This window comes from Sciurus vulgaris (genome assembly GCF_902686455.1).
Source record: "Sciurus vulgaris genome assembly, chromosome: 16".
In the NCBI taxonomy this organism is placed as follows: domain Eukaryota; kingdom Metazoa; phylum Chordata; class Mammalia; order Rodentia; family Sciuridae; genus Sciurus; species Sciurus vulgaris.
The window spans coordinates 63,990,988-64,014,276 of NC_136477.1; the positions used below are offsets into that span (position 1 = coordinate 63,990,988).

Consider the following 23,289-nt stretch of genomic DNA (forward strand, 5'->3'; position numbering starts at 1 on the left):
AAAATATGTAGTTACTTTGTCCTATAATATTTCACAACATACTTTTATCTGAATAATGTTTATTTTATGATGGGGACATTGGGAACAGGGGAACTTTTTTCCTGGTCCAAATGTTACCCAGACTTAATAAGCATCTACAAATGGATAAGAATATGTAATTTCATTACCAACCAAAAAAAAAATGTTATTTATTTACATATCTCAATAGATAATTTAAAATACAATATATAAGTTTATTTTTATTGGAAAAAATTTTTATCACTGAAGGAAAAATCAGTTATGAAAAAATCTTATACAATCACATTTCACACAAAATAAGCTATTTATTTTAATTTAATTGTTGGCTCTTGATCATTTGCCAGTCTATTCTTTTATCATATTGCATTAGACTCATTCTTCCTTAAACAGGCCTCTTTTTCCTTTAATATTCTTTTCTTCTTCAATTAGATATCTAATTGTTTTTCATAATTTCATTGGTCACAGTGGACAATTTGGCTCTCTGCTCCTGTAACATGAGATTCAACACAGGAGAAATGAAATAGTCAATGATATAATTTTTTTTTTCTGGTGCTGAGAATTGAACTCAGGGGCATTTGGTCACTGAGCCACATCCCCAGCCCTATTTTGTATTTTATTTAGAGACAGGGTCTCACTCAGTTGCTTACCACCTCACTTTTGCTCAGGCTAGATTTTGAACTCTCAATTCTACTGGTATGTGTTTTCTTTTAAATGAGAGGCATTAGTCTTTAGAGCTTTCTATTTCAAAAATATTCTATTTTAAATTTCTGCTCTTTCTGTTTTGTGGGGTTTTTTTTCTTTTTTTTTCTTCTCATTTGAGCAGCCGGGGATTCGAACCACGGTCCTTCCTCATGCTAGGCGAACGTTCTCCAAAAGGAGCTATTTCTTCAGCTCCTCTGCTCTTTCTGAATAATTTTTTTTTTTACTTTCCTGAGTTTTTAAAATTCATCTCAAATCTAATGTATCTGTAGAAAATAAATAAATAACTTTTTAAACTGAAAAATTATTCATATTTTGATTTCATTCTTTAATATCTTCAGTACCAAAACCATAAAAACTGCAATTTGTTGTCACTTCAGCTTTGAAACAATATTTGTATAATAGAATTTACCATATGTTTATGTATATGTATCTATACATACATATATACAGGTTTATGAATATATAAAACATGTTTGTATGTATGAACGAGAATGGTATATATGCCAGGTTGTCCTAAGTTGAGTAGGCACCGATTATTTTTTTTCATGTTTTTTCACATCTTTTTTACTCAGTGAGATAATTGAGTGCAGAAAAGACAGATAACCACTTGAGTTGATCATCCTCTGCCACTTATGAATCTCTCAATTATAATTTTAAAGAAGCTTGTTTATACATATATATACATTTATTTATTATTCATCTATTTATTTATTTATTTATTTATTTATTTATTTATTTTGGTACCAGGTGTTAACCCAGGGTACTTAACCACAAGCCACATCTCTAACCCTTTTTTACTTTTTACTTTTTTGGGACATAATTTTGTTAAGTTACTTAGGGCCAAGCTAAGTTTCTGAGGCTGGCCTCAAACTTGTGATCCTCCTGCCTCAGCCTCCTGAGCTGCTGGACTTAGAGGTGTGTACCACTGTGCCTGGCTTGTGAATGTGTTCTTGATGCAGACATTTAACCTGCCTTCCCTATGTGCTACAATATCTCATTATTCTTGGTTGTTATCAGGATTTTTTTTTGGTGGGGGGTACTGAGGATTGTACTCAGGGGCTTTTGACCACTGAGTCACATCTCCAGGGTCTCCCTGAGTTGCTTAGCACCTTGCTTTTGCTGAGGCTGGCTTTGAACTAAAGATCCTCCTGTCTCAGTCTCCAAAGCTGCTGAGATTTCAAGTGTGTGCCACCTCATCTGGATGTAATAGGGTTTTAAGAAGGCCAGAGCGACTGCTGGAAGAAAGAGCTGGAGAGAAAGGAGCTGACTCAATGATAAAGGAGAAATAAGTGTCCGCCAAGCCTTAAGACTTGCCTAGTCTTTGCAATGTATCATTTATGCCTTTGCCCATTTCAGTGCAAACAGGCTGAGACTCAAAGAAGTTAAAAATCTGACTTTCAAGGTTACATCATTAGAAAGGAGTTGAATGTCAAGAATTTACATCTATTTGACTTTACAAGTTATGTTAATTTCCCTTCTGCTCTGTTGGGCACTGGAGCAAAAGAGGAAGGGAAAGGCATGAGAGTAAATTGGAGGGAGTACCCTGGTGGCCATTATGTATTGTTAGGGAAATGACACTGGTATCAGGTGTCCTGATTACCTGTGCAGAGAAGTTATATCTCCTATTTTGTCTTATTTAGGACCTTTACACATTTGAAAACCGTGGTAGCTGTTTCATTTATTTATTACTTTCTTCAAACCTTTCTAAAAAAGTCATTTCCAAATTCCTTGCCATTCTTATAATATTGCTTCTCATTTTAAGACTGTAAGAACCCGAGAACAATGCTGGACATGCGAATTGACATAAGAGTGTTTATTAAGCAAACACAGTGTCTCCCTGCAGGGTAGGAGAGAAAATGAGAGGAAGAGAAAGGGTGCATGCAAGAGAGAGTGTGAAAAGAGAGTAGGAAAGAGAAAGTGAGTAGAAGAGAGAAAGCATGAGAAAAGATGGCGGGGAAACTATCCTTAAGCAGTTGAATTCTGATGGGCTAATGGGGGACCAATAACGGAGAAGGATAGTTGCAAGCTGATGAACCAATAACTAGCTAGGATGTTCTCAGACTGACAAGTAGTTGGGAGGTGGGAAAATGGCTGCAGCTGAAAGGGTGTGGGGAGTGAAAAGAAGTTGAGAGGTGGGGAAATGAATGCAGCATAAGTAGTGTTGAGAACAGGGTGATATTTGTGCAGCTAACTGTCTTAATCTCCAGATGCAGGCAGTTGTGACTGCACTCTCAAGAGCCAATACAAGACAAACAGGACTGCTGGGCTCCCGTGCTTATCAAAGTTTTAGGAGATGTCTGTCTGAGGAATGTGCAGCTGCCTGGGAACCTTATCTATCAAGGACAGGGGGGCCTAGCTCCGACTCACCTCCTGCATTGTTCACCTCTTCCCTCCTCCCTTCTTCCTCTAGGAACGTTCAGTTCTGGCTGGACCCAATGAGAATCAAATAGATTGGTGGGACCCAACCAGAGGAGGACTAATGTTTAGCTGTTCAAATGCTAACCAATAATATACAGGTTTTTGTGTGTGAATGCTTGGAAATCTCTTAAATTAGAGGGCTTTGTCGCCCCTAGGGTCCACTCCCCACTCAGCCATTGTAATGGTCTGAGAGGCTGGTTGTTGTCCAGGCTCGAGCTTGCAATAAAACCTCATTGTGTGTCTTGCATTAACGTGTGTGCACTTTGACTCTCTGGGGATCAGCTGATATCGGACACTAACAGTAGCAGGGGAGCAGCTTTATATTACAAAGACAGTAATCAAAGTGATCTTCAGATATATCAGGACTATAAGTTTCATGTTTATAATATTCCATGCATGTATACATACTAAATGCTTAAAAAGAAGGACTTCAGCCCAGCATTTGTATCCATCTCTAGTCAAGTCCAACTTTCATTTCTAGCTGTGTTTTCTTGCACTACAACACCAGTTACATTGATCTATGTACATCATGCTTTTCAGGATCCTACTTTGTTTTCAGCATGTAGTCTTCATTGTTTTAACTTTCAGTTTCTACCCATTGTTTATCACCTAGGAAAATTCTCACTGGAAGTGACTGACTTGACAACATGATCTTCATTGGGTTAGGTGTTGAAGAGACTACTTTGAATCCAGCCCTGGCCTGCTCTTTCTATGTTAATTATCTTTTCTCTCTTTACAAGGTTCAGGTTGTTAAACAAAGCTGCTCCCCCGCCCTTTACTCCTTTATATTGAATCACAACCTAGCAAGTCAGTCTGAAAGCTTCTCTCCCACCCCTTTCCACTGCAGCCATTTCCCTGCCTCCCAACTACTTGTCAGTCTGTAACATCCTATTGGTTCATCAGCTGGCAAGTATCCTTCTCCGTTATTGGTCCCCTGTTAGCCTGGCAGAACTGCTTCAACTGCTTAAGGATAGCTTCCCCACCATCTTTTCTCATTCTTTCTCTCTCCTACTCACTTTCTCTCTCCTCCTTGATTTTCACACTCTCTCTTGCACATGCCCTTTCTCTCTTCCTCTCAGTTTCTCTCTTATCCTGCAAGGAGACACATTGTTTGCTTAATAAACCCTCTTTGTCAATTTCCATGTCCAGCATGGTTTTTGTGGGTTTCTAACACAGGTGAGTGCCTAGAAAACGCTAAAAATTTTCTCTCTCCTGCTCCTTTTCTCTCTAACTTTATTTCATACCATCTTACTCCAGGTCCTGTGCCTAGCCTCTGTAACATACCTCATGTATGCCAAATAGACTCCTGTCTTGACCTTCTTCCTAACTGTAATATTCATGTTCCAAATATCTGCTCCACAAGTGGCTTACCTCCAAGTCTTGACTCAGATGTTACCTTCTTGGTGAGACTCCTTTGAATAACTTCCAATTTAGTACTGGCACATTGTTTCATGCATTTTTCCCTTGTTCTAATTCTTAATCCCCTCACTCCCCACCCATATCACTTAACACTTTCTAACATATTGTCCACTACTCATTCCTTAATGCATGCTTGTCTTTTTCTCTCTCTATCCCTCTTGGAATTTAAATTGTTTTAGAAAAAAGATTTCATTTATCAATATATCCCAAGTATCAAGAACATTTGACACACATAGTGGCACCAAATTAATATTTGTTGAATAAATTAATGTTTTTTTCTTTTATTTAGAATACAAAAATAATAATTTCAGCCTCCTTCAATAAATTGTCTTTTTTAAAGATTTTAATCCAATGGGAATTTTGTAAGGAGAGCCAAAATATTTAAATGATCTAGATTCCAATTAACTCTACCACTGACGATTTTTGGTCTGGGTGAATAACAGGCTGTTTTTTAAATTAGGTTAAAAGTTTCAGAATATAATAAAGGCAATTGAGTTTGGGATAGGATAGGGACCTAGTTGGTGAAGTGATTCATCTGTTTTTCCTGTTTTAGTAGCAGGCATCTATGTAAGGAGGAGGAAGAGTTTTCACTAATTTTTTTTTTTTTGGAGAATGTTTCTCGGTTTAGAGTCCAGGGGTACTTCACCACTGAACTGAATCCCCAGTCCTTTTTATTTTTTATTTTGTTACAGGGTCTTACTAAACTGCTGAGGCTAGTATTAAACTTGTGATTTCCATGTCTCAGTCTCCTGAGGCTTGTTTGTTTCCTGAAAGTTGCTCCTTCTTTGGGTATTGAGTTTTTAAAATTGAGCTGAAATTTGTATCAAACATTAACCATTTTAATGTGAACAATTCTGTACATTCACAGTGTTGTGCAATCATGATCTCTAACTGTGCAACATTTTCCTCAGTCCAAAGTTAAACCCTGTATACTCTGAGCAGATCCCTACTGTACCTACTCCCAGCCCCTGGCAATCACCAATCTGTTTTGTTTCTGTGAATTTGCCTCTTCTGAATATTTTGTATAAATGGAAGCACATGTGTATTTTTATGTCTGGTTTCTTTTATTTAGTATAATATTTTTGAGAACATATTGTAGTATGGTCAGGACTGTTCCTTTCAATGTCCAAATAATATTACATTGGGCTGGGAATATAGCTTGGTAGAGAGCTTGCTTCCTAAGCACAAGGCCCTAGGTTCAATCCCCAGCACTGCAAAAAAAAAAAAAAAAAAAAAAAAAAAAAAATGAATTCTTTTTATATACTGTGATCTGCTTATCCAGTCATGCATTCATAGATACTTGGCCTGTCTCTACCCTTTGGCATGTGTTCACATGCATTTGAGTACATGGTTTCATTTCCTTTGGGTATGCACTTAGGAGTAGAATTGTGTCATATGATAATTTTATGTTTCCTTTTTGGAACATTGCCAAACTCTTTTCCATAATGACTGAGTCTTTTACATTCCCATCTGTAATGTGTAATGATTTTAATTTCTCTGCATCCTTACCAACACTTGTTATTTTCTATTGTTTTTGATAGGTGTTGATTTAAAACTTAGTTTAAAAAAAAAACTTCAAGGTTGAGGCTGGGGAGATAGCTCAGTTAGCAAAGTGCTTGCTTTGCAAGCAGGAGGCCATGGGTTCATATTCCCAGCACCACCAAAAAAAAAAAAAAAAAAAAAAAAACCACTTCAAGGTTTTATTGATAAGTTTCCTTTTATAAAGGTTTGACTGTATATAACAAAGAAAATAAAGTATACAAAGACCTCATAGAAGCAAATAAAATATTGAATTGAGTAGGGAAATCTCAAGATACAAATGATATTTAATTTTGAAAATTATAGTATGTGGTAATATAGGATTTCCAAGTTTGATTGAAAGGCTTGCAGCTTTACATGAAACATAGGTGTGTAATGAATTACTCTGTATTGTAGAGTATTATGTGTGTTAACAGTGAAATACCTATAAGGTATGTGTTTAATTAAAATTGAGTTAACTACTTAAACTGCCATGATTTGTTCATTCTAAAATAATTGTCACCAAAAATTTAGAAAATGATCAAAAGAAAAATTACCACCCTAAGCACTACCCTACTAAGTTTGTGGTAGAATTTGGATATATTTTCTTTTATCCTTTCAAAATTTATGTTTTATTAACAATGTTTATGACAGTACATATACAGACTTCAGTGCATACAACATATTTCATGGTGTTGAATTTGTTTTATAATGTCCATCTTCACTAACCATATAGTACTACATTTAATGATTATATTCCAACTCTTAGGCATGCTAAAACCTGTTGGTTTACGTTGGAGCAATCAGAACAGATTTCCTGAAGGAAGCATATTCACTTACTATCCTGATACACACTTCATTTCTTAAGTGTCATGACTGCTTTTGTGAAGTGACTTCTGTGACTTCAGATCAGGATTGATATTGTAGTTCCATCCCACAGTGCCCTTTGTCATTCACAGCACTGGTTTGTGATTCTAATCAAGTTATTTGTGTGAGTGTTTACTATTGCCTTCCTGTCCTGTCAAGCTATAAGCTCACCATGGACTGGACTTATGGTTGATTTGTGCTCAATTAACTTCCATCAGGGCTGTGTGTGCTGCTCATTTTTTTTTTTTTAAACTTTACAAGTAAATTTTATGGTGGCCATAGGTAAACAGCAGGACATATGACAGCTTGAGTTCAGATGCTCTCTCCACCTACTACTTTGTCATATAAATTAAATATGGAAAGGTACACACAAACTTTATTAAAACTGAGGAGCTTTTTTCAAACTCCCATTTCCTAGTACAACACACATCACATTTTAATAAGAATGGGAATGGGAACAAGAGCCATACTATTAGGGTGCTTTTCCTAAAAATAAACTGATCAAAATGTCCAAAACCTTTTTAGCTCACTCAAAATATGTTAGCCACTCACCATGCTCCTAGCTGTCTGCTTTCTGAATAAAAACAAACTGGAACACCACAGCCTACGAAAACCTTTATTGTTGATGAGCCGAGCTCTGATGGAAAAAGCTCACCTACGATGGAGTTGTGGGTCTTCAAGCTGGTCTGATCCACAATGCCTGTATACTCCTGACTCAAAATAATAAAGATCTTCAAATGCAAATGAGTCTAAACCATTACACCTCGAATTATGAGTGATTCACTTAGATGTGCTTTAAAAAATGATTTACATACAGAAGAGTTGCACTTTTCTCATAATTAACTGAAACACTTGATGAAGAAAGGGCAAAGGGGAAAAAAAAAGACAATTTTAACAGGGCACACTTCAATGAACATATACCCAGAATGACAATGAAATGTAATCAATGCCCAGGAGCCTCTTGAAGGGAGCATCTCCCTGTGGACAGTGTGATTTGAAACCTCCCTATGTAACAATCCAATGACTCTGGGTACACAAAGCCAATATGCTTTGCAGAGGAAACAAGGGATTGTGTTCATCAAAGTGTAAACTTAACCCCTGTGTTAGAGGCAACTCCACTAAAGTTTTGATCACTTAATTAGGAAAACTGCCCAGTCACAAGCCTCAACACTCATTAATAGCAATCTGGGCCCATCCTGACTCAGTGGTATTGCATAAGAACACCTGAAGAGGTGGCTAATGGTTGCAGTGGCTGTCAGGTTGGCACAATTCCCAAAGCTGGGAAAGCTCTTTATCTACTGCTTCAGTCTTCTATTATTACGGTTCTGCCACCAACGAGGGAAAATAACCATGAACAAGTTCTTTGTGGTCAAGCGTTGGCAAAGTCAATAAATAAGGAGTCTGTCAAAGGCAGAACCATTTTATGGGCAACCCCTCTAGCTGCAACTTTAGGGGTTTGGGAATAGAAGGGAGGTGTGTGTGCAAGAAAGAGACAAGAATCCTTTTGACAGGGTTTGGTAACCCCCCCCCCCCCCCCAGATGCCCAACTCAGTGCCAGCAGATTGGGAACCGCTAAAGCCCATTATTCAGACAGAAAAGGAAGAAAACACACCAAAAAATAGTCAGTTTTGAAATTTGCACAGTTGATATTTGTTCTTCATAGCAGTAAGGACTTGAATGAGAATCATGAAACTTGAGGAACACTTGTATTTTCCTTCAGGATTTAAAAAACTTTGTCTCATACTGAAAGACTACATTCTGTGTGGGTCAGGTCCAACAGCGTTAGCTAGACTCAGTTGTTAAGCACACCAAGCAACGGGAGGGAACGTCGCCTGAGTGGAGCGGCTGGTGGGCAGGCGAGAGGCCACTCCTTCACTGGTCTCCAAGTCGAAAGCCCTGGCCCCAGTTGTGTCTCCCACCTCCGCCATTCTGATCGGCAGCTCGCCTCATGCTAGCAGGGGGCACACCAAATCCTGACACTCCTCCTCTCCTGCTGGGCAGCCAGCGGTACAAAAACTGAGGTGTGGATAGAAAATTTCTTCCTCCCAAGTCCATTGGGTATCTGAACATCAGGAAGAAATAAAGATGTCCAACAAGATTTCCAATTAGCTCATTGATTACCGTGCCTCCAATGATATAGTTGAATCCAAGTATAACCCACGGTAAATAACAGGCCTTAAATCGTGTTCCAAACCAAAATGATACAATCAAGTCCCTGTTCAGCTGGGCCCAGACATAAAGTACTGACATGATCAGAGGAATCATCAGCAACTTCATATCCATTGCTAAGCCAGTAATCACGATGAAAATCCAGTTAAAGGGAAGCATGAATAAATAGTCTGCCGGCCTCCCATCAAATGCTCCTGCTTCAAGCCGTGTAGAATACTGATATAAGAAATACAAATTGACCAAATAAAGAAATCCAGTTCCTGGACCCACAGGAAAATAAAAGGTGGCAGTGACTGGCCTCCAAATCTGGAAACGATAGAGGAAGGCTTCGGGCCAGAGGAAGAAGTAGGCTGGGCTGATGAGGCTGAGTTTGCCGAACAAGGAGACCGCGACAGTGGCAGCGAATCAGTAGCACGTGATGATCGGGATGCTCCTGAACCAGTCCCCGATGTCCGACATCTTCACCTCTCAGGTCACCAGGATGCACACAGCCGCGGGTCTGTCCGTGCGGGCCCCCTCACTACGCTGCCGGGCTGGGCGAGTGGAAGGTGTCCAGGTTGAAGCCGCCGAAGCCGCGGTGCAGAAGGCGGAGACCAGCGGACATAGCGCCACCGAATTCAGACGAGCGAGGCCTGCTCATTGGTTCTTAATGAGCATGTTAGATTACTACTGAGGTGACAAAGAGGCAAAGGAAAACCAGTTTGAAAATTCAGGTGCTCCTGGGTCTTTGGGAAAATTTGTGGGTTTGGAAGCTAAAGAATTGTATCAGATTTCTTCATTTTGCAGGGAGATGGAGAGGAAAATGGGGCAGTGTCACTAGAAGATGAATCTAAAGAGCTCTGTTTATATTAAGAAGTTCTTTATTTGCAAAATTTAAATATTTACATTTTCTTCTGTCACTTTTGTATAAATTAAATGCATTTAGTGTTTTAAGTTGCATTCTGTCACAAATTTTGGAACTTTTTAATGAGTATACAAAATATGACCTATGTTTTAGTATGATACTCTATTATTGGGTACCTCCTTGTTGAAGGAAGTGAATACTAATAAGAAGACTGACTCAGTCACCTAGAGGATTAGTTATGAAGACCTGAGTGTAGGTTAGTTCCATGGGAGTACAGTAAATACAGGAGATATTTGTATAATCAAGTAGGTGAAGGTAGCATTAGCTGATAGATTTTGGAAAGAAAATAGCTTAGAATAACAGGTTTCTAGAGGGAATTAGGTTGATGTCTCTAGATTTGGGGTGAAAATAAATGGATTTTATTTTTCTCCTATTGACTTAAGATACTTTTATGGAGGTGCACTATAGGTTATATCATAGGTTGTCAGAGTTTTTTTAATATATGCAAAGCCAAATAGTACATATTTCATTTTTGTGAGCCATATGGTCTGTTTCATCTAATCACCCATGCTGTTGTGTGAAAGCAACCACAGATTCTATGTAAACCAATGGCTGTGACTATGTTCCTGTAATAGCCTGTATACAAAATTGGGTGGCACATGCCACTTGACCCACTGTGCTTTTGTTTTCCAACCCCTTGGTTATATTGCTGAGCTTTTATTTCAGAGTATATTATGTCATATTGGATTCTGTTGTGTATTATGTAGTTTCCTTCAATGACAATCACTGATGAAAAGTAGAAGTATAAGCCAGGCATTTTAGCACATGCCTGTAATCCCTGTGGCTTGTGAGGTTGAGATAGAATTTAGAATTCAAAGCCAGCCTCAGCAAAAGTGAGGTGCTAAGTAACTCAGTGAGACCCTATCTCTAAATAAAATACAAAATAGGGCTGCAGATGTGGCATAGTGGTCGAGTACCCCCAAGTTCTTTCCCCAGTACCAAAAAAAAAAAAAAAAAAAAAAAAAAAAGAAAAAGAAAAAAAACTATCTGTAGAACTACAGATAGAACTACAGAAAAGAACTGTTGTATTTAGGTTTTATTATCCAGCTTTTAGAATTTTTGACTAAGCAGTGTTAAACGAGATTTATAGGAGGCCATTATTTTCAAATGAGCTTCTGCACTGGGCCCCAACAAACAAGAGGAAAATGGAGCAACCTATTTTGGGTACTACATAATGAAACTGGACTTTGAAATGGTCCAGTTTAAATAACAAAATACCAAAAACCAGGAGATCCCCAGAAGCCAATCAGAAGGGACTCAGTTAACCTAACCTGGCATAATAAGAAATTAATTTACTTATAAAAATGCATAACTTTAAAATAGTCCACCTTTTGATTCTTATTTTTGCTTTCTTCACCTCTTTTCTACCTATAAAGTTAACATCCTCTGCTTAGCTCATTGGATCCCCTTTTCCGAAATCTGTTGAAGAGATGCTACCTGATTCATGAATTATTTCAAAAGACAAACACATCTTTAAATTTGTTAATATTCTGCTTCTTTTAAAAAATCAGTGTCAAATAAACAGGACAGAGAGAGTGTATAGTAAAACCTATAATAAGAATTTAGATTAAAAAAATCTAAGTTGAGCAGTGGGAAGATTAAAGGTAGGAGTCTCAAAAGGCAATTTGGTAGAAGTCCAGTGACTAGAGATTTTATGAGCATTAAGAGTAGGTTTGTTGAACAATAGTGGGAAAATGTGGAATTGCAAGTTTCATGTCTTGTTTTAAAGACCTTTTAGGATTAGGTCTTAATTCTGCAAAGCACTCTACAGCACAAGTTTTGGAAAGAAATAATAAAAATGTAAATAATGTAGAAATTATCAGTGAAGCAGGGGAAAAGCATCAATTCTAGGATCAGACTACCTGGTTTGAATCTTATCTCTGACTTTTTTGACCTGCAGTCTATCTTCTGTCTCTTTCATATTAGCTTTAATTTTCTCATCTGAAAAAGATAATAGCTGTTTCTAGGAGTTATAGGATTATTGAGAGATATTGTAGTGTATCTGATTCATAGTACTCCATGAATGACAACCATTACGTTAATATTATTTCATTTATATTGAAATATGGTAGATAAGTAAAGCAGCTTTCATAGTTGCTTTGAAGGGATTTAAACTGGATATTCTAATTATTCTTCTATATCTAGGATTTCTATTGCTGTCATTTCAATTTTTTCTATGTATTAATTTTTATGAATTGACATTTTAACATAGTATTCTTTTTTTAAGATAATTTATGAGATGTAATATAAAAGTTTTTATTAGAAAGTTATGAAACTCTCCAGTTTTTGTTGATAATCTTCCTTTTTTTAAAATTTATTTTTATTGTAAACTAATGGGATACATCTTGTTTCTCTGTACATGGAGTAAAGGCATACCATTTGTGTAATCATACATTTACATAGGGTAATGGTGTTTGATTCAGTCTGTTATTTTTTCCTTCAAACCCACTCCTCCCACCCCCCATTATGTGTCCTCATCTGCTTATCAGCGAGATCATTCATCCTTTGGTTTTTTGAGATTGACTTATCTCCCTTAGCATGATATTCTCCAATTTTATCCATTTGCCTGCAAATGCCATAATATTCTTATACTTTATGGCTGAGTAATATTCCACTGTATATATATATACCACAGTTTCTTTATCCATCCATCAATTGAAGGACATCTAGGTTGGTTCCACAATCTGGCTATTGTGAATTGAGCAGCTATGAACATTGATGTGGCTGCATCTCTGTAGTATGCTGATTTTAAGTCCTTTGGGTATAGGCCAAGGAGTGGGATAGCCGGGTTAAATGGTGGTTCCATTCCAAGCTTTCTGAGGAATCTCCACACTGCTTTTCAGAGTCTCTGCACTAATTTGCAACCCCACCAGCAATGTATGAGTTTACCTTTCTCCCCACATCCTCTCTAACACCTATTGTTGCTTGTATACTTGATAATTGCCATTCTAATTGGGGTGAGATGGAATCTTTGGTTTGCATTTCTCTTATTACTAGAGATGTTGAACATTTTTTCATATATCTGTTGATTGCTTGTAGATCTTCTTCTGTGAAGTGTCTATTCATTTCCTTAGCCCATTTGTTGATTGGATTATTTGTATTCTTGGTGTAGAGAATTTTGAGTTCTTTATATATTTTGGAAATTAGTGCTCTATCTGAAATATGAGTGGCAACATTTTTCTCCCACTCTGTAGGCTCTCTTTTCACATTCCATTGCTGACAGAAAGCTTTTCAGCTTGAATCTATTCCAGTTATTTTCCTTGCTTTTATTTCTTGTGCTATGGTAGTCCTGTAAAGGAAGTCTGATCCTAAGCGGACGTGTTGAAGATTTGGACCTACTTTTTCTTCTATAAGATGAAGGGTCTCTGATCTGATTTCAAGGTTCTTGATCCATTTTGAGTTGAGTTTTGTGCAGGGTGAGACATAGGGGTTTAGTTCATTCTGTTGCATATGGATTTCCAGTTTTCCCAGCAACATTTGTTGAAGAGGCTATCTTTCCTCCATTGCATATTTTTGGCCCCTTTGTCTAGTATGAGAAAATTGTATGTATTTGGGTTTGTGTTTGCATCCTCTATTCTGTACCAATTGATCCACCTGTCTATTTTAGTGCTGATTCCATGCTGTTTTTGTTACTTTTGCTTTGTAGTTCCGGTATTGTGATACCCCTTGCTTCACTCTTCCTGCTAAGGATTAATTTAGCTATTCTGGGTTTCTTATCCTTCCAGATGAATTTCATGATTGCTTGCTCTATTTCTATACAGTACGTCGTTGGAATTTTAATTAATTGAAATTGCATTGAATCTGTGTAACACTTTCAGTAGTATGGTCATTTTGACAATATTAATTCTGCCTATCCAAGAACATGGGAGATCTTCCATCTTCTAAGGTTTTCTTTAATTTCTTTCTTTAGTGTTCTGTAGTTCTCTTTGTAGAGGTCTTTCACCACTTTTGTTAGATTGATTCCCAAATATTTTATTTTTTAGAGGCTATTGTGAATGGGGTAGTTTTCCTAACTTCTCTTTCTGAAGATTCATCACTTATGTATAAAAATGCAGTAGATTTATGAGCATTGATCTTATAACCTGCTACTTTACTGAATTATGAGTTCTAAAAGCTTTCTGGGTGGAATTTCCCGTTTCCTCTAAATATAAAATCGTGTCATCAGCAAATAGGGATAATTTGAGTTCTTCTTTTCCTGTTTCTGATAATCTTTCAATTACATCAGAAGATTAATTTGTTTCTGACTATATTACATCAAATGTATCACTACTGTTTGTGAAATAGTTCATTTGCCAGAGTCTATGTTTATCACTGGTTTATTTCAGAATAGTAAAGTGTTAAGAGAATCAGATGACAGGATGTGCAGAGTTAAAATTGAGGGGATTTCTCTTTGTGCTGATGACATTTCTCTCATCTTTTGAAAACTATTTAACATGACCAAGTGATTTTTATAATAATTGTAGTGCATTGCTGTACCCCATAATCTATGAGAGAGTTTACCTCTGCACTCTGCCTGTACAACAGTTTACTTGAACAATTATCAGCAAGTAATTATTCTGGTATAAACTGTGTCATGCAGAAAGTGGGAGGGAAAAATGTTAATAAGCATGCATGCATGTTGTCGATGAAAGTTAAGTGATTGTAGGTATACTGTCTACATTCTTGCTTGTACATATTCATACTGAGACAATGTGCTTTGATGAGGGTTTACAAACAAGTAGTGCTAGTTGACAGTTCTTAACATTAAAATGGTATCTAAAGACAAATTCTGTGCTTTGGCTGAATAATGGACACAGTGGTTTTGACCCCTGGGTACAGCCCAGCATTGGTTTTGTTTTACAATTTTAATTTTGTTCCTCTAGTACCAGATTCTCAAATTCTGTCATATTTGTAGTACACATTATTTTTAAGTTGTGTCTGGCAGTGTGGCATTGTTGAAAACACAAAGAAAGAAACCATTAACAGGTATGTATGTACTTATGCTGTTGGAATGATTTTGTAATTTGATGTATGATCAAAGGAAAAGTAGGAATTAGTCAATCAAGAAAATGAAGGATAAGTGCTCCACCTGAGTAGAGGAAATAACTTTTACATGGATGCTCAAGTTTGAAGAAACCTAAGCTCCATCAGCATTTCAGAAGAGCTAGAATGTATTTAATGAGGAAGACAATTACAAGAGATGAGTTTGGAGGTCTGGCTTGTTTGCAAAGCTTTAAAGGAACATTCAAGTTGGTTTAAATGATGAATATGTGGTTTTTGAAAACAGAGAAGGTAGAAGTCCCAACCAGTGATAGAAATTGCATGGATGAAGGGAGATGTCACACAGCTGAAATGCCTACTGGCTTATGGCACAGGAACCTAGGTGATGATGATAAGTATGGCTGACCTGCACAATGGAGTATGGTGTTAAAGTCTAGTTAGTGACCAGTTAGGAGTGGAAATATTGATTGCCAAAGTGAAAGTTCTGTCCAGAGACTTTTCCTCTTTCCTCTTCAGAGGCAGATATAAAGAACTGTAACTGTTTTCTCTCTAACATACAGAAAACCTTATTTGAAACCAGTTTCAGATACCTTATTTTTTTTTAATTCCAGCTGTGTGTTAACAAATACATATATTTATATAAAACTTTCAAAAATCTCACTGCAAGTAAGGTATTGGTGGCAGTAGAAGTCAAGTCCAACATTCAGTTTCTCTGTATAAATTGGATCATTCCATTCTGCTTCCCTGTTTATCTTTCATCGTACAGATGCAGAAGGAGTTTTTGTGGGGTGATATTTTTTTTTTCTTTAACCAAACTTTCTCTACTTCAGTTGCCTTGTTCTGTATCGGACTGGACATCACTTTAGCTCTTGCCTTTTTAATTTATGTATTTTTTGGGAGGGCACCAGGGATTGAACCCAGGGGCACTTATTCACTGAGCCATATCCTCCACCCATTTTGTGTTTTATATAGAGACAGGGTCTCACTGAGTAGTTTAAGGCCTTGATAAATTTCTGAGTTCGGCTTTGAACTTGAGATCCTCCTGCTTCAACCTCATGAGCCACTGGGATTACAGGTGTGTGTGTCCAATAATTTAAGTATTTTTTTACTCAATGTTTTTATCTACATCTATAATGCTCTTTAGATTTGTATATTACTTCTTTGTATGTGTGTATTTATACAAATGCAAATGTTTCTTTATAATTAGAAAGTGACTTCATAAGGGAAAGAGAAAAGGAATATGTCCTAGGTGGTTGATAAATCAATGCTTTGAATTATGTGAGACCCTGGACAGTGCAACGCCTATTTTGGCAATGCTGTGGTTCAAGGGTGCCCAGGGAAGCCCATTTGCAAGATGATTTCTTTTGGTAGGGGAAGTTCTGTGTTTGTCATTGAACTCACTTGTTCAGGAAGCCTTGACTTCCAAATGCCATCCTGCCAAGAAGTAGTAGACACCGATATACCTGCTAAGACCCGAGCAACTTGTTTTTCCCATCTTCATCCTGTTTTCCTAAAGAAGTTTTTTCACTGAATCTCTTTGATGAACTTATTCATGTAAAGGACTGTTCTGGCTCCATTATTTGGTCATATTCAGTTTCTACCAGAATGGGTTATCCAGTATGCCTCTGCTTTTCACTAAAATATGAGTCTCTAATTTCTATAAATTCTAATTAAGTTTTTCAATCAACCTCACTGCCTGTGTCAGTTAACCATCCTTCCATTGTGCTGACTACAGCAGACCACAGGAATACATTCTATTCTTGTACTCTATTTGTCTTTCAAAGGACACATATTATATCACTTAACTTCTTGAAGACTTTTCTGATTCATCTAGTGAGATTTTATTTTTTGTTGCTTTGAACCTCCAAAGTGCTGCATTGGTCTTTTTCCTTGTTTGGCCCCAACAATTTGAGGCAAAATAAATTGTTTTAAAAATTTATTAACTTTTTCATAAATATTTTAAACTGGGCTTTTAATCATAAATGATTAAACTGGGCTTTTGATAGCATGAGCACCAAAAGATGCCTGGCCTCTATAATAATTTTTCTTCTATTTTAATAATGGTATTGTATAATTTTCTATCTCATTGCTCCAAATTCAATTGAAGTGTTTTAAGAATGAGCTACATGATTTAATTTTCTATAGCCATCTTTGGAGACCCTGATGGTCTTGTGACTGAGTAAGTAAATAAATAAAACAGTATAAGGTTTTCCTCATGGCAGGAAAGGAGTTTTTGGGGGAGCTCTGCCATAAGAACTCCTGTAGTTTTAGTTGCTGTTTTTTTTAGCAAGATTTTTGGCATTGATATTTTCTTCCAGGAAATGGGTGGAGTGTGTTCCAGTGAGAGTGGACTGGAACTAGGAAACTGATTTCTAGTCTTGAATATTCCACTTGGTTGCTATAATGCTTTGGGTGTCCATTTACTGACTCATTTACAGATCTATAAAATAATAATTTAATCTCATTGAACATTCCAGGATTATTTAAAACTGCTAATCTTCATTATGATTAAGAGATAAACTACCAAAGTAAATTCTTTTTCTTTTTTTTTTTTTTTTTTTGGTACCAGGGATTAAACCCAATGGTGATTAACAATGGAACCATATTGCCAGTCCTATTTATTTATTTATTTATTTATTTATTATTTTGAGACATGGTATTTTTAAGTTGCTGAGGCTGGCTTCAAATCTGTGATCCTCCTGCTTTCATCTCCTGAGCCACTGAGATTACAGACATGTGCCAGCCAAAGTAAAACTTGTGACAAATGCCAAAAAAGTCCATTTATTCAGTCTCAGTATAAGAGGAACTGTGGAAATGGTAATAAACTGATCATATTTCTTTTCTTCTAAGAGAATGATAATATTACTTAGGTATGACTAAGAGTAGGCACAATGAAAGTTTGTGTGTTTGGGAAAATATTCATATAAGAATGTTTGCTGTAATAGTTGGATAGCAAAGATTTAGAAATAAATACTCATCAGTAAGAAAATAGCCACATTATAGTGTTATAGCTAAATTATGTTGCAGTAGACAATGAAGCAGTTGAAAAGGATGTTGTTGATCTATATTGTATGCTTTGTGAAATATTGCAAAATACAAAATAACATATGGAACTATCATTTGATTATGAAGAAAACAAAACCATTTATTTCTATATATGTGAACATATTTTTTTCTCCTCCCAACCCCATTTTTCTGTGTAGTCTTTGAGAAGGTTTCCAGTAACTGTTGGTTTTCATAGGGAATATTGTAGTATTGTGCAACTTTTGCTTTTTTTAAAGTCCTTGTGTATTAGTAGAATTATTTTCCAATGATATTTTTAATCCTTATTTATATAGTATTGCTTGACTGGAAAGTTAAAAGGTGACTTTGAATCTCAGAAATTGTAAGAAGATATACGAGTCCTTTGTTTTATTTCTATTTTTAGTACAAGGGGTGCTTAACTACTGAGCCATATCCTAACCCTTTTGATTTTTCTGAGACAGAGTCTTGCTAAGTTGCTGAGGCTGTGTAATTTAAACGTGGCTTAGAAATGTCATTAACTTTCCAAAGTGAAATTTCTTATCAAGTACATTACATACACAGGGTTCCATTAATTCCATAAACTTTATTCAGTAAGCAATATATTTCATTGTTAATTATTCCCAATGGAGCCTGCAATCAAAAAGGACACCTGTTGATAATGAAAGAAATCTTTACAGCTATCCTGAACAATGTTTACTCAAGTGTGAGGATGGAAGTGATTGATGAAGTGAAAAGTTGCATATCTTCCTCAGGCTTAGATCTTTATGAGTACTCCAGTAACTAAACAAAGGAGACTGACTATGGAGCTGAGATTTTAATCTTGATATTTGAGCTAAAGTATTATATAGTCCAATGCATTTCAGGTTGTTTGTTACATTCCTTTGGGCATTTACATGTATACATTTGGAGGAAATGATTTTCCTTTGGAGTGCATCTCACCCTCTTTTTCTTTCAATTTGAAATACGGTATTTTTATATAATATAGTACAGACTTCTTTCTCCTAGTAGAGTTGCAGGGGAATTATATCTAATGTAAATTTCTGTGTCATTTCAAAAATCTGTGACATAGCACATATTCCTAAAAATATGTCCACTGAAACTGTTAGCAAATTGAATGTTACCCATTTACTAATTAGAAATCCAGATACTTGCTATCTAAATGTACCATGCAACATTCCTATTCTCCAGAACTTGACTATATTGTTAATGGGACATACAGTCTTTGGGTTGAGGTCCAAACAGGAAATTGGGTACAAATACTCTGGGTTTTTCCAGTGTTACTTTGTTCTTCTGTCACTCCCCGAACACCTCTTCCCCAGCCCATTTCTATCTAGGGGAGGAGAAAATAAATATATCCTATAGAGTGGTATCTAAATGCTGATTCTGTCTCTGTGGTCCCTTGCAAGTTCTCATTTGGTCTAGGAAAGACTTTTGTGTCTTCCTTGTCTCCAAGATTCTTTTTTCTTATACTCAGCATGCTTCCTAGCCACTGTTAGGAAAACTTTGTGAGAGCATTAATATTTTTTTCACTGTTAAGTGTAGGGGTCTCTCAGCCACATCTCATGTGAATGAGAAGAAGGTAAACTGCAGGAGGATGTTATTGGCTATAAAACAATTGATTACCCATAAACTTTAATAAACACAAAAGATGTTGAACCAACCTTGCATCCCTGGGATGAAACCCATTTGATCATGGTGCATTATCTTTTTAATATGTTTTTGTATGCAATTTGCTAAAATTTTGTTGAGAATTTTTGCGTCGATGTTCATTAAGGATATTGGTCTGAAATTTTATTTCCTTGATGAGTCTCTGTCTGGTTTAGGTATCAGTGTGATATTGGCTTCATAGAATGAGTTTGGGAGGGTTCCCTCCTCTTCTATTTTATGGAATACTTGAGAAGTATTGGAAAGAGCTGTTCTTTAAAGGTTTTGTGGAACTCGGCTGAGAACCCATCTGGTCCCCGCACTTTTCTTTGTTGGTAGGCTTTTGATGACTTCTTCTATTTCAGAACTTGAAATTGGTCTATTTAAATTGTATATGTCCTCCTCGTTCAGTTTAGGCAATTCATATGTCTCTAGAAACCTGTTGATGTCTTCAAAGTTTTCTATTTTGTTGGAGTATAGATTTTCAAAAGAGCTTTTAATTATGTTTTGTATTTCAGTCCTGTCTGTTGTGATATTTCCTTGTTTATTCCGAATTTTAGTGATTTGGGTTTTCTCTCGTCTTCTCTTTGTTAGTGTGGCTAAAGGTTCATCAATTTTGTTTATTTTTTCGAAGAACCAACTATTTATTTTGTCAACTTTTTGTATTGTTTCTTTTGTTTCAATTTCGTTGATTTCAGCTCTGAGTTTAACTATTTCCTGTCTTCTACTACTTTTGGTGCTGCTCTGTTCTTCTTTTTCTAGGGCTTTGAGCTGTAGTGTTAGGTCGTTTATTTGTAGAGTTTTACTTCTTTTATTAAATGCGCTCCATGAAATAAATTTCCCTCTAAGTACTGCTTTCATAGTGTCCCAGAGATTTTGATATGATGTTTCTTTGTTCTCATTTACCTCTAAGAATTTTTTAATTTCCTCCTAATATCTTCTGTTATCCATTCATCATATAATAGCATATTGTTTAATCTCCAGATGTTGGAATAGTTTCTGTGTTTTTCTCTTTCATTTATTTCTAACTTCAATCCATTATGATCTGATAGAATACAAGGTAGTGTCTCTATCTTCTTGTATTTGCTAACAGTAGCCTTGTGGCATAATATATGGTCTGTTTTAGAGACGGATCCATGTGCTGCTGAGAAGAAAGTGTATTCACATTTGGTTGGATGGTATATTCTATAAATGTCCGTTAAGTCTAAATTATTGATTGTGTTATTGAGATCTATGGTTTCTTTGTTCATTTTTTGTCTGGAAGATCTGTCCAGTGGTGGGAGAGGTGTGTTAAAATCACCTAGTATTATTGTGTTATGGTCTATTTGGTTTCTGAAATTGAGAAGGATTTGTTTGACATACATGGATGACTGATAATCAACTAAAAGATAACTACCACTTCCCAATTGGGAAATTGTGGGAAAATAATGGAACAGTGAATTTTATTTTCCACATGGACAAGAGATTAACCAAGAGAAATAACTTTTTAGATGCCAACACCCACAGAATACTGGATGCAGAGAAACAGATACAACCAGAGATTTCTTGTGGCAGTATAACTTCAGCAACCTTTCTGTGATGTAATGTAATCTGAATGTAGCTGTTAAAATGTTACGTGTGCATATCCCTTCACTCAATATTTTCTTTTCTTGGAGTCTATCTTCAGAAGGAGACAATTTTATGTTACCAGCTGAATTGTGTCCTCTCCCCAAATCTCATATATTGATATTCCAAATACCTAGCACCTCAGACTGACTCTATTTAAATATATGGTTCTTAAAGGTATGATTAATGTTAATGCAGTTAATTGGTGTAGAGTGTAATCTAATTAACTCTTTCTCCTTATAAAAAGCAGCAATAAGGACACAGAAGCACAGAAAAATGCCATGCTAATATAGCGGCAGAAGATGGCAATCTGCATGTGAAATAGTGGGCCTCAAAGGAAGTAATTCCCACAAGTATCTTGATTTACAGAATGTAAAATTAGCACAAATAAATTTTTGTTTAACCTCATCTATTGCATTGTTATGACAACCCAATGATACTGACACAGTCCACTAGGACACATATATACTCTCCCTGCAGTATGGTTGACTGAATGTACAATTGACTCACATAATATTCCACCAGCATTGAAAGGCCAAACTGCTGCAAGAAATGGCATTTCTTAATGAAAAAATTATGATGGAATGTGAAAACACACTCCTCACTTGCTGGGGCTATAAAAATTTGTTTTGTGGTACGGCACAGTCATGAAATCATGTAGACTACTTTTATCTCATCTGTTTGTGTAACCCTCACTCCTCTTTGTGTCAATAATTTTCTGGTGATAAAGTTGTCAGTGTTTAAGTTTTGTAAAAGAACTCAAGTTCAGTGTGGATGTCCAGTACATGGGTACCTAGGACAAGTAGCAAAAACAAAAGCAGTAGCTTGAGAAAAGAAATATTCATGCACAGTAAACATTAAAGAAGATACAAAAATATTTGCTCTCTTATTTCTACAATCTGGAGATTGACACCTATTAAGTTGCTAGGGGGAGTAAAACAATCCACATTTCTTTGAGAAATGGAATGTAGGTCATTCAAGTGGTAAATTCCTGGAACAGGGTTTAGGGGAGTTCCCATATATGGGTATTTGTCCTGGACCTCTCTTGGCCATCTCCGATTTCTGCCTGTGGAGACCCTTTTCCAGAAAGCTCCTTTAACCTTCAATCAGAGGTATTATTTTTGGTTGTGTAGTATACTTGCTCATTCCCCAAGGAGACAGAATTAGCAAGTAGCTCAAGAATGATCTTCATGGAAATCTGAAAAGAGATTGTCTTACATGTAGGACAATAATCAATGTTGACCATTCTGACTGACTTCACAGGGGACAATCCCATTGAAAATTTTTATACCCAGATTGGGTATATATAAATATTTGCATAGGCCCCATGCAGTGGTGACACTGATTTACAGAATAAGGTTGATGGATAAATATTTGAGCAGAAAAACTAGCATCCAATACTAAAATATCCAGCCTACCAGCCATGTCCAGTGGTATAAACATGAGAATTCTGCCTCAATTTTAACATGAATAAACTACTCCTGAAATTGCAGGTCCCCTGAAAATCCTGCCCACCCTGCACTCAAAGAAGGGGAAGGTCAAAGGACTTATCACATGTGATCATAGAAAAGGACTTGCCTGGATTGGATTTCTCTGGTCTGCCCTATTTTACCTGTGTGTGGCTCTGGATAAGTGGCCATAATGGTCTGGTGTAAAGACTGAGTCAAAATCTGATTTTTTGTACCTAGAACCTTGGAAATTATGGAGAAATCAAGAAAATATCCAGCTCTTTTGCCCAATTGCCTTCACCATATGAACTGAAAAAGAGACTGTCTCTAGAATATGTGTGCCTGGTTACCAGAGTTCTAAGTTCTTTTGGGTTCTAATGCTAAGAAAATGAGGTCTCTTTTTTAAATTTTAGTTACCTTGGACTCTTGATATAATAAGATCTTTCCAAAGTGTCTTTTGGGGTACTAACTTGGCATCTGCTCATCTATGCAAACTTATACAAACAGATGACCATTCAACCCATTGGGAAGTTGTCAATGCATCACTGCCCACTTTGGTGGAGATTCACAGCA

At 36.5% G+C, this 23,289-nt stretch overlaps 1 protein-coding gene and 2 long non-coding RNA genes across 3 annotated transcripts in view; 2 read left to right on the top strand and 1 right to left on the bottom strand.

Annotated features, from left to right (window-relative positions):
- LOC306646654 overlaps nt 1-23,289 on the top strand; it is a 745,829-nt gene that overhangs the window by 699,687 nt on the left and 22,853 nt on the right. The gene's annotated exons all lie outside the window — the stretch shown is intronic.
- LOC306646646 overlaps nt 1-23,289 on the top strand; it is a 127,481-nt gene that overhangs the window by 82,023 nt on the left and 22,169 nt on the right. The window lies entirely within an intron of this gene.
- Nucleotides 8,565-9,662, bottom strand: LOC306646941 (derlin-1-like). The gene has a single exon (XM_079115808.1). It carries the CDS (start codon nt 9,268-9,270, stop codon nt 8,815-8,817), a length of 456 nt encoding a protein of 151 aa, XP_078971934.1. The 5' UTR covers nt 9,271-9,662; the 3' UTR covers nt 8,565-8,814.

Coding starts and splice junctions, on each gene's coding strand:
- LOC306646941 (XM_079115808.1), bottom strand. CDS start 9,270: ATGCTTCCCTTTAACTGGATTTTCATCGTGATTACTGGCTTAGCAATG.